At 35.7% G+C, this 13,198-nt stretch overlaps 1 protein-coding gene across 1 annotated transcript in view; it reads right to left on the reverse strand.

Annotated features, from left to right (window-relative positions):
* Positions 1-13,198, reverse strand: part of LOC102809248 (regulator of G protein signaling 9-binding protein-like) — a 67,252-nt gene that overhangs the window by 27,299 nt on the left and 26,755 nt on the right. The window contains exons 2-3 of the mRNA XM_006814000.3: positions 11,161-11,327; positions 2,775-2,905 (exon numbers count right to left, since the gene is read on the reverse strand). Coding sequence (XP_006814063.2) covers positions 2,775-2,905; positions 11,161-11,327 — 298 coding nt within the window. The remainder of the gene's footprint in view (positions 1-2,774; positions 2,906-11,160; positions 11,328-13,198) is intronic.

A 13,198-nucleotide genomic window follows, 5' to 3' on the forward strand; every position in this document is an offset into this window, starting at 1 on the left:
GACATCACATGTGATATACCAACAAGTCTTAAACAGAAACCAAACTACAGAATTGGATAGCTCTGAAGATAGCAGCAATGATGGTTCATAATGCTACATGTACGATAAAGACTTTCAGTTATCCACATTAAGAAATTCTTTTGTTTTTATGGAGAATAATACAGTAGTACAAAAATGTACCAAGTAAAATCACTTTTATTAAAGTTATGGTACATACAGAAATTGTGGAACACACCACATAGTTGAAATTTCATTCAGTGATCACTTTCACTCATAAGAAATGCAAAAATGCAGTCAAATATATAACAAATTATGTTATGTCTTTATTAATTAATATTCATGTGTAATCAATAATTATGATAATTATTAAATTATTGCCAATGGGGATACTAGTAGCGGGAGGGCTATGGGTATTTTGAAGGTTTTGAATGGGGCCATGAAAAAAAATTAAGAACAATCAATGTGATTTCCCAGTGATTTGTTGTGAATCCCAAGGAAGTTTATTGCAAGAACAAAGTCCTTGAGAATTTATGACCAATATCGCAACATTTATAACACCTGTCGCTATTTTAGTTTTATGTTTACAAAATTATTTGTTTGCATAACATAATGGTTAGTGACATCATTTGAAACAAACGTTATATCGAACTTCTTCATGAATAATTAATCACATGGTGTAAATTTTCCTAAACTGTGATTTTGCTGATTTCTGCAGAATTCTGCATCACATCGCATAATATATATGACATGTAGGTCTCCCGTAATGATGAATTATGATAATTTTTCAACATTCAAATAATTGACATTTAGTCATCTCATATCTGATCGTCAAACAAATACTTGTCCATATCATGAGAAATATTGCTGTGAAATAGCATTATTTAAAACAAAATGGCCATCAAAGATGCACAATGTCTAAGAAATGTGCCAAGTTTGAACAAAATCCACCCAGAAACACCCAAGATCTAGTTCTGGAATTCCAGAAATGCTAGATTTTTGATGGTTTTTCATTACAAAAATGGCCACTTTTTGCCCTTTTTTAAATGGATCGTCAAACCAATACATCTGTATGTCTATGACATGATGTATAATAAATATATAAAATTTGAATATGGTCAGTCAAAGAAAGTCAGAGATACATGTATGGAACTAGAACCGCATTCATTAAAACAAAATGGCCACCAGTCAGCCATTTTGAATCTGATCTGAAAAACAAAATGAAGTGAAATAAAACTGGTGTGCATATGTATAATATTATGTTTGATGTGTGTGAGAAGTTTGAATGTAATTGGTCCAGGCATGTCTGAGATATAGGTTGTACGCATACACACATGCACGAACACATGCTCAGCAGGGACTAAAAATACAATTTTTTTTTAGTTTGTTATATAATGGCAAGCAGATAAGAACATACATGTACACATGCACATGCATGTAGAGTTTCATTTACATTACGTCTACGAGACCACTACAGTGCAATACTTGGAACAAATTGAGGGAACACAAATCATATATTTATCAAATGAATTCATAGTGTACAATTTCTGAAGAAAAATCACTATAAACTTTGTAATCAAAAAAACAAGTGCTAGAAATTTAATGTTTCTCAGTCTGGAATAAGTCATTAAAATTGTCTCATGTTTACACTATAGGGAGCATTTTTCAAGATTAGATTATTTCCAACCAATTAATGTCATTTAACGAAAGATAAAACATGTAATCAAATTAGTTGTTCCTATGAGCATTCAATCGAGACATAGATGTAAACCCGAATGCCAACATGCATTGACAGATTAACAGTATAATGGTTGTGACATTAAAGATGTAAATATACGCAAAGCAAAGATGAAACAAGTAATTGAATTACGTAGTACTCGGGAGTTCTCAAGTTTAAGAAATATATAAAGTTTTAATATGAAAGTGTCAGAGAATGTCAGAGATATGGCTCAAAAACTGCATTCATTCACTAACTAAAGACAAAATGGCCACCAGTCAGCCATTTCGAGTTCGATCTGAGAAACAAAGTGAAGTGCAGCATTAAGATCCCATAAAGATCAATGTACATACATGTACCAAGTTTGAACAAAATTTTGATGATTTTCAACACCAAAACAACTACAATTCGACCATCTTGGATTGGATAACCAAATAAATAAATATGCACATGTGCGACATGATGTATATGTGAAGATGAACATGATCGGTCTCCACATGTTGGAGATGTATAGCTCCAGAGCTGCATTTTTTAAAACAAAATGCCACACATTTTAAGCAAATTAGTTCTTAATCAAATCAAAGTCTAATTTGAGAATGGCCGTACCAACTCTTATGATTTTCTACATAACAACTGTGTGGCACATGTATTTGTGCTGTCACTTTATAATGAATATCTTCAGAAAATATAAATATTGTATTAATGTAGTAGACAAGTTCAATGGCTATTTGACAGAACTCACCAATATCTGCTACAGAAATTCCCTTTTTCCTAGGAATTTATATGATATCGTTAGTCAGCAAATTTTAGAGTTTAAACCATCCATATTTTATTTAAAATATATTTTCTGTTCAAACCTTCGCCTGATTGAAGGGTGTTGTTTTGTGTGTTTACATCGAGTGGCAGATGGAGCCAAGAGGTTAAAAAGAATCTAGAATTGAATAGTTATTCGACTTTGCATAGTTATTAAATGCAGATACTGGAAATTACTGTATTTTGAAATTCCAAAAATTATAGCAGTAGATGTAGAATCAATCATAAGCATTGAAAAAATTCTTACCGGCATGTATCGGGAATGTTCTTTCTAGTTCTAAAGATTTCCTCATTTGATTTTCAAAAACTTCAAGACAAGAGGTAAAAGCGTTCCAAAGTCTCTCGTAGTCTTTTCTGTCAGTCTTAACTGAAAAGTCACTGAAATTAAAGAGAGGAAAGGATTACAGACAATGTAACCACTAAACATTGAGATAAGGGGGTAACCAAACCAAGGAAACAATGACTTTGCAATTTCTCTAGAGTGGGAACCAACAAACAACATAGCACAAATTGAAAGTTCCTACCTTCATAGGAAGGAAGTACATACTTTATTCGTATTCACTCTCAAAACTATGAACATTTATGGATAGCTCCAATAGTCCTGTGCATATAGTGTACATTTTTTTCAACATTTATCACTATTTTCAATTTATGCAAAAAATATATGATGTCGCAGTACTTGTTCAAGTTGGGTTAATTGAGTCGGCCATCTTGATTTACAAATCAAAGTGACATGCATAAACTTTCTGTATTGTTCTGAGCATGTTAAAATACCTGATTTAGGTTTTTTTTTACAACCAAAATGATCAGCAGTCGGCCATCCTTGATAAGATGACAAATTTATTATTATTCATTTATTTATTATATTATGTAATTCATTGGTATAAAGCATGAATTGAAATGAATAGAATTCTTCAAAAGCAAAATTGAAAAACACATCTGGTTTCAGACATGTCAAAATAGCTGATACCTGAAGAGAATCAGTCAAATATTTCTGAGATACAGCTCCCAATGCACAGACACACAGAAATTTAACAAACATCTGCTGAAGGTCTCCATTGACATCAACAGGCAATTTGCTAAACCATAAGTCCGATCTCTGTATAATTAATTTTAATTTAGTGAAGTTTAAAGAAATTTTCCTATTTAACACATGTATGCATGAAACTCCAAAAAATTCTGAACAATGCGAGAGACAGTTTTTTTGAACTTTGTAAGTCAGGGAAAAACATATTTTCAAAGTGAACATTTCACTGATTGAGAATCTTAAATTTCGGCAACATTATGTTAGAAGCATTTATTGGCACGTCAATTACGAAATAAGTAAGTTATGATAATCAAAATAATTGTAAGTTTCTTGACAGTAGCTGAACACTACCAAACATTTCCAAGATTTATTTGTGATTGCCAGGCAGCTATTCTTCTCCCAATAATGATGTGCCAAATATGAATAAATATGGTCCATAAGCAAGATGGTACTAATAATTTGTAGAATTACATTGTACCCCCAAGTCTACATATGAAAATTTGTGCTTACAACTGGTTTTAATTTGTGTCGAAAACGTGCACAGAATGGTCGTTTTGTGCACGTTTCAACACGGCTTATCAGCTACCTCAAGTGCAAAATCCATGAAATAAACAACCAATGTCAATAGAGTAGCCTAGGTGTTAAAAATGGATTAAGTACTGGCAAACCAACTGCTGCATAGGTATGTCTATATAAAACGCTTGCTTTTTGGTTGATTTAGTCATCTTTTTTGAACTCAGAAGCCCCCAAAACCTAATATTGCATGTGAGAACAAAACAAATCCGTCAAGATTTCACGTTTTCTCCATAAAAGGGATGCTGGCTGTTCCCTCTCTGGACTCCCTGCCCGCGTATACTAGTACCGGATTCCGCCGTAAATTCACCCATCCAAAAAATCGCCCTGGGCGATTTCTAGGCTGGTAGGCGCTTATTTGGGGTTCAAAATTTCAAAAAATAATCATCAAATATTTTTTTGAGTACTTCTATTTTCATTAAAAAATCCACCCACGTGACTTTCAACACTGGCAGTTGGGCCACCCAGGACGAAAGAAATCATTGCAGAATTGAAAATAACTAATAATTCTTGCTGAATTAAAAAGTAGACCGCTTGAAATTTCATTACAATGTCACCCAGTGTCATTTTTCAAATACACTTGTTTTTATTTTATTGGTAACGAACGTATATTCTAAACGAAGTTTCAAATATAAACAAAAACAAACTAACTGCAATGCGTACACAGTCACTTGGGGGCTGAAAATCAATAAATTCTTATTTTTTTTTTAAAAATCATTCGCTATACGCATATAAATAAACAAGTTGTGAAACATAGCACCTAGTAAATTGACACCTTGTCAGTTTCAAATTTCGATTTTTTTACCTTAAAATGCGAAACAAAAAGTTTAGAGGGGATCGGGTGTACGTTAATAACCATTGTTCATAATTGCTAACTTGGTTTTATTCAAAACTGCACAAATCCCGCGTTTTCTGATGATATCGGACGATTTCATGAACGAAAATGGCCAGCAGCCAGAATCAAGGGGGATTTGCACAGAGTTCTGGGTAAATCAAGTGCACATACTCATTTTCAGCCAATCAGATGTGCCGTAATAGTGAGTATTTCCTTGATTTACCCAGATCTAATTCTTGAAACAAAGGTTTATTTTTTTCGACACAGATCTCTAGTCAAGAGGGTGGCGTTTGGACGTAACCCTGGAGTTAAACAGGGCCCAATTGATAGGGAGTAAAATACAAAAGTGGAAGAGCTGTCCATGCATTGACCAATCACAAAAGAGCTCCCAAACACCAACGAAATATTTGTTGTTGTACTTAACAAAGGGGTTTGGCACTAAAAACAATGGAACGTTTATAGGCTTAATGTTGGATTTAGATCGTTTTATAATCCGAATCCCCTAGAAAGAGTTGTAAGCACAAATTTTCATATGTACAATAGCAATGCCATTTCTTTAATAATATTAGTAACAAGGTAAATATAAAAATTAAATTCAAGTCATTTTTAATGACATAGTCCCTGTTTGTTTTATAGGCATGAAATATGCATGACTACTGAGGCAATATCATAATATCAACAACATGTATGAGATCAGCCATTTAAATGGATTTGATTGTGACAAAAATGACCTGGGTTTGTCCAATATAATGTCTGATGTCTTTGGAAGTTTGTACTTGTTGATCCAGGCATGTCAAAGATGCATTATTTTTTTTAAACCCAATCACAAAAATAAAATGACGTGCATCAAGGTCCTGTTGTGTTCAAAGTATGTACCAAATTTAAACCAAATCCATCATCAACACTGTTCTGATTCATGATCTGTTTCCAGAGTTGTGAAAAAAAAAAATAATCCGTACAATTACATTGCATTCGCAGGTCTATAAATATAACATTGATAACAGCTTGAAACCGTGACAATGTATATCTCCAACACATGTACCTTGTCCTTTCTTCAATAGTATCAGGAACAAGGTAAATGTGAATAGAAAATTTATTTTTAATATAATCTGTACAACTACATTGTACCGTCAAGGTGAATTCTAGACCCGATAATGTTCAGAATAAAATCTATAAAGAAAATTATGAATTGAATGTACAGCCTTGTAGCCATGGAAACATGTTTTATCACAGTCAACATTGATATAATTACTGTTAAATGCAAAAATACATCGAAAGCAATTTAAACAATATTCTATGATTTAGAATTTAATCTATTTTAGAGAATAGACACCAGAAGTCAATGTGTGATGACAAACGACATGACAGTTTAGAATATGCTTCCCTACACATCACTGGTTTTAAATATCATGTTTCTATTCCCATATGTGAATTGAGTACAATGAGTACACTTTGGATGTAAAAGTGATACAAATCAATCATGTTACGATGTATGAATGTATAACAAGCAGCTTGATGCCTGTCAATTTTTATACTCGTATTGCTACATGAAATGTATCACACTGTGGTCACTTTGCAGAAGCAATTGAAACACAATATTTAAATCCAGTGAAAGGTACATATTAACGATAATTTAAGTCCATTGGTTGTGCAGCACTCATTTGATTTTCATGAAAACAAACCATGTATTTTACACATGTATGTATATGTTGTATAAAATGTAACACGACATTGTGGCACTACAAATGTGCATTGTATGTGGGACTAAGTTGCACTCTGTATGTGAACATTGTATGTGGCACTCTGTGTGTGTGTAAGTGAACATTGTATGTGGCACTCTGTGTGTGTAAGTGAACATTGTATGTGGCACTCCATCGGTGTAAGTGAACATTGTACGTGGCACTCTGTGTATGTGAACATTGTATGTGGCACTTCATCTGTGTATGTGAACACTGTATGTGGCACTCCATCTGTGTATATGAACACTATGCGGTACTCCATCTGTGTATGTGAACATTGTATGTGGCACTCCATCTGTATGTGAACACTATATGTGGCACTCCATCTGTATGTGAACACTATATGTGGCACTCCGTCTGTGTATGTGAACACTATGTGGTACTCCGTCTGTGTATGTGAACACTATGTGGTACTCCATATGTGTATATGAACACTGTGTGGCACTCTGTGTGTATATGTGAACACTGTGTGGCTCCATCTCCGTATGTGAACACTACAATGTATGTGTGGCACTCTGTATATGTGAACACTATGTGGTACTATGTATGTGAACACTATGTGTGGCAGTCTGTGTGTGTATGTGAACACTATGTGGTGCTCCATCTGTGTATGTGAACAATATATGGCACTCCATCTGTGTATGTGAACACTATGTGTGGCACTATGTGTGTGTATGTGAACACTATATGTTGCTCCATCTGTGTATGTGAACACTGGTACTCCGTCTGTGTATGTGAACACTATGTGGTGCTCCATCTGTGTATGTGAACACTATGTGGTACTCCATCTGTGTATGTGAACACTATGTGTGGCGCTCTGTATGTGAACACTGTAGCAGTCTGTGTGTGTATGTGAACACTATGTGGTGCTCCATCTGTGTATGTGAACACTATGTGTGACAATCCATATGTGTATGTGAACACTATGTGTGGCACTCCATCTGTGTATGTGAACACTATGTGGTACTCCATCTCTGTATGTGAACACTATGTGTGGCACTCTCTGTGTGTGTATGTGTGTGTGAACACTATGTGGTGCTCCATCTCTGTATGTGAACACCATGTGGCACTCCATCTGTGTATGTGAACACTATGTGTGGCACTCCATCTGTGTATGTGAACACTATGTGTGGCACTCCATCTGTGTATGTGAACACTATGTGTGGCACTCCATCTGTGTGTGGACACTATGTGGTGCTTCATCTCTGTATGTGAACACCATGTGTGGCACTCCATCTGTGTATGTGAACACTATGTGGTGCTCCATCTCTGTATGTGAACACTGCGTAGCACTGTGTGTGTGTATGTGTGTGAACACTATGTGTTGCTCCATCTCTGTATGTGAACACTATGTGTTGCTCTATCTCTGTATGTGAACACTATGTGTGGCACTCTGTGTGTGTATGTGAACACTCTGTGTGGCACTGTGTGTGTGTGAACACTATATGTGGCAGTGTGTGTGTGAACACTATGTGGTGCTCCATCTCTGTATGTGAACACTATGTGTGGCACTCTATGTGTGTGTGTGAACACTATGTGGCACTTCATCTGTGTATGTGAACACTGTATGTGGCACTCCATCTGTGTATATGAATACTATGCGGTACTCCATCTGTGTATGTGAACATTGTATGTGGCACTCCATCTGTATGTTAACACTATATGTGGCACTACGTCTGTGTATGTGAACACTATGTGGTACTCTGTCTGTGTACGTGAACACTATGTGGTACTCCATATGTGTATATGAACACTGTGTGGCACTCTGTGTGTATATGTGAACACTGTGTGGCTCCATCTCCGTACGTGAACACTACAATGTATGTGTGGCACTCTGTATATGTGAACACTATGTGGTACTATGTATGTGAACACTATGTGTGGCAGTCTGTGTGTGTATGTGAACACTATGCGGTGCTCCATCTATGTATGTAAACAATATATGGCACTCCATCTGTGTATGTGAACACTATGTGTGGCACTCCATCTGTGTGTGAACACTATGTGGTGCTTCATCTCTGTATGTGAACACCATGTGTGGCACTCCATCTGTGTATGTGAACACTATGTGGTGCTCCATCTCTGTATGTGAACACTATGTGTGGCACTGTGTGTGTGTGTGTGTGAACACTATGTGTTGCTCCATCTGTGTATGTGAACACTGTGGTACTCCGTCTGTGTATGTGAACACTATGTGGTGCTCCATCTGTGTATGTGAACATTATGTGGTACTCCATCTGTGTATGTGAACACTATGTGTGGCGCTCTGTATGTGAACACTGTAGCAGTCTGTGTGTGTATGTGAACACTATGTGGTGCTCCATCTGTGTATGTGAACACTATGTGTGACACTCCATATGTGTATGTGAACACTATGTGTGGCACTCCATCTGTGTATGTGAACACTATGTGGTGCTCCATCTCTGTATGTGAACACCATGTGGCCTTCCATCTGTGTATTTGAACACTATGTGTGGTACTCCATCTGTGTATGTGAACACTATGTGTGGCACTCCATCTGTGTGTGAACACTATGTGGTGCTTCATCTCTGTATGTGAACACCATGTGTGGCACTCCATCTGTGTATGTGAACACTATGTGGTGCTCCATCTCTGTATGTGAACACTATGTGTAGCACTGTGTGTGTGTATGTGTGTGAACACTATGTGTTGCTCCATCTCTGTATGTGAACACTATGTGTTGCTCCATCTCTGTATGTGAACACTATGTGTGGCACTCTGTGTGTGTATGTGAACACTGTGTGGCACTGTGTGTGTGTGTGTGTGAACACTATGTGGTGCTCCATCTCTGTATGTGAACACTATGTGTGGCACTCTGTGTGTGTGTGTATATGAACACTATGCGGTACTCCATCTGTGTATGTGAACATTGTATGTGGCACTCCATCTGTATGTGAACACTATATGTGGCACTACGTCTGTGTATGTGAACACTATGTGGTTCTCTGTCTGTGTATGTGAACACTATGTGGTACTCCATATGTGTATATGAACACTGTGTGGCACTCTGTGTGTATATGTGAACACTGTGTGGCTCCATCTCCGTACGTGAACACTACAATGTATGTGTGGCACTCTGTATATGTAAACACTATGTGGTACTATGTATGTGAACACTATGTGTGGCAGTCTGTGTGTGTATGTGAACACTATGTGGTGCTCCATCTATGTATGTGAACAATATATGGCACTCCATCTGTGTATGTGAACACTATGTGTGGCACTATGTGTGTGTATGTGAACACTATGTGTTGCTCCATCTGTGTATGTGAACACTGGTACTCCGTCTGTGTATGTGAACACTATGTGGTGCTCCATCTGTGTATGTGAACATTATGTGGTACTCCATCTGTGTATGTGAACACTATGCGTGGCACTCTATATGTGAACACTGTGTGGCAGTCTGTGTGTGTATGTGAACACTATGTGGTGCTCCATCTGTGTATGTGAACACTATGTGTGACACTACATTTGTGTATGTGAACACTATGTGACACTGTGTGTGCATGTGAACACTATGTGGCACTCCATATGTGTATGTGAACACTGTGTGGCACTCCATCTGTGTATGTGAACACTATGTGGTACTCCATCTATGTATGTGAACACTATGTGTGACACTCTCTCTGTGTGTATGTGTGTGTGAACACTATGTGGTGCTCCATCTCTGTATGTGAACACTATGTGGCCTTCCATCTGTGTATGTGAACACTGTGTGGCACTCCATCTGTGTATGTGAACACTATGTGTGGCACTCCATCTGTGTGTGTGAACACTATGTGGTGCTTCATCTCTGTATGTGAACACCATGTGTGGCACTCCATCTGTGTATGTGAACACTATGTGGTGCTCCATCTCTGTATGTGAACACTATGTGTGGCACTGTGTGTGTGTATGTGTGTGAACACTATGTGTTGCTCCATCTCTGTATGTGAACACTATGTGTTGCTCCATCTCTGTATGTGAACACTATGTGTGGCACTCTGTGTGTGTATGTGAACACTGTGTGTGGCACTGTGTGTGTGTGAACACTATGTGTGGCACTCTGTGTGTGTGCGTGTGAACACTATGTGGTGCTCCATCTCTGTATGTGAACACTATGTGTGGCACTCTGTGTGTGTATGTGAACACTATGTGTGGCACTCTGTGTGTGTATCATGATAGCATTGAAAGATAAACGGTTTACAGAGAGTATATGACTTTACAATGATCCTTACATAATGGCAGAAAATATCCCCTTGTGTAGTGAACAATATATCACCATAGAAACTATGCAATACCAGTATAACAATATATATCACATATCAGCAAAATTTGTTTGTATTCTTGAAAAGTTAGTGGCAACAATTACATCTACCAAATTTTAATAATTTTAATAATATAGCACAATATGAAATGTACATGCACCCAAACCAACCATGTAGAAAATGTTACTCACTTCCTGAGATGTGGCATAAGTCTGTATTTATTGTGTTTGGCAAGATCGTGAGCTTTCCGCCGCACTTTCCTGATTTCATCACGTAAAGATTCAGAGTCATGTGACCCACCAAGTGTAATAATCAAATTCCGATAATACGCAGTGGCACTGTTGAATTCTCTGACAAGCTGTAAAATGGAGAAATAAACAATTATAAAGATATAATAAATATCATGCACATTAAACTACATGTAGTTATCTACATGTAAGCAGAATTTGCCTAGAAAATTATTAGATATATGTATGTTAAATGAACATGAATATTACATAAATTCCAATGGCTATTGAAAACATCTTGACCAATCACAATGCCTTAGTCAATGAATGCCACAATTATTAGTAAGAAATTTAACCAATCATAAAAATGCATACTGTAAAATCATTTATTTTCAGTAACATTTAATTGCACTATTTTAATGTTTTGAGCATATTATAAATAATATAATATAATATAATATAATATAATATAATATAATATAATATAATATAATATAATATAATATAATATAATATAATGTTAAAGCATATGTGTTTTAAGTTCATGAATTTGTCAAGGAAACAATCAGTTATATTGTTCATGCAGATTAAATAGTGAAATATAGCGAAAATAGCGAAATTAAAACCCAATGAATAATTAATGCTTTTACAGTACTACAATTTAAACTTTGTACCAAATTTGATGATGATTAAATTTCAGTCAATCTTTTTGAAAGGAAAAGACACACAGACATGAGAAATGAGCTTGATTCTCAAGCCAATCAAAACTTAAATTCTGCGAATTTTTTAGGGGTAAAGGCGATCTATAAAAAATATTCTCACCATTCTCTCGGGGAAAATCGTTAAATGCATTGCCACCTCTAACAGCAGTGAGAATAAAAATGCATTCACACAAACTGCTTTGTATTTTATAGACTTTTCTATTTTAATGTTTTGATGTATATTCACACTTTAAAAATGTAACAAATTATTTTATATACCAGGTGCAAAAAATAAAGTGTGGTTTTCACAACACATGCTGTAAAATCTTCAATGTATATTGGCAAGTCAAATTTTAATCCTGTCACAAAAAGCAACAACGTCACTACATAACCAATTATAATTATATTTATGTGAGAGTGCTGTTTACCCTTCTTGAGTGTGTGAGGGCGCTGTTCATCCTTGAGTGTTATTTATATTTTCTTTAAATATTCATATTTCTACCTTTGAGATGTATTGTAAATTCTTTATTTTTATTATTAATTTCTGTAGAGGATATGTAATGTATTATTTCAATGTATTTTGTAATTTTGAGAAAACACTTCTTTTGCCGAGGTCATGTGACATGACAGACTCCATCTTGTAAACTTCTGTTTGCAAACACTTTTCGTTTGCTGTCTGCAATTTCACCCAGTTTCAATCTTTATCAGTCTCTAGAAGTTTGAAAACCATTTCATGATTTTCTGGTAAGTTTAATCTTTGTAATTGAGGTTACTGAAGTTGTTATTTAAAATATTTTCGAAACTTTTATATTTTGTGTTGAACTTTATGCATATCGTCTATGACAATGCATATCGTCTATGACATTTTTGAATTGTACTTCTGCTTTATATAAAATGTCACATCCCCTTCGGATATCATTGCTAAAGTTCTTGATATATATTCTATGCCTAATTTTTATGAGTTTATTGTCAGTCAAGCACATTTTTCTTTATAATCTTCTAAAATGTGTACAATTGCATGTATTTGACATATAGAGCTCGAGCTGTGTGAATGGCGACCTGAAGCTGAGGAGAGCATTGTATCTCACTCAATTTAGAGTTGTTCTAGTCAGGGTGAGCTATTTTGTATATTTCTATATAATGTATTTCTGAGATTTATTGCCGTTATATTTCTTAGATGAATATATTTTTATTTATCATGTTTGCCAGCAGCATAAACTTTCTGTTTTTCTGACAAATATGTATTTATATCTCCCTGATATCAAAATGTACATGTAGTCCCTGAGCTAGACAGCCTATCG

The sequence above is a fragment of the Saccoglossus kowalevskii genome, chromosome 13 (genome assembly GCF_978046115.1).
Source record: "Saccoglossus kowalevskii chromosome 13, keSacKowa6.1, whole genome shotgun sequence".
Lineage (NCBI taxonomy): Eukaryota > Metazoa > Hemichordata > Enteropneusta > Harrimaniidae > Saccoglossus > Saccoglossus kowalevskii.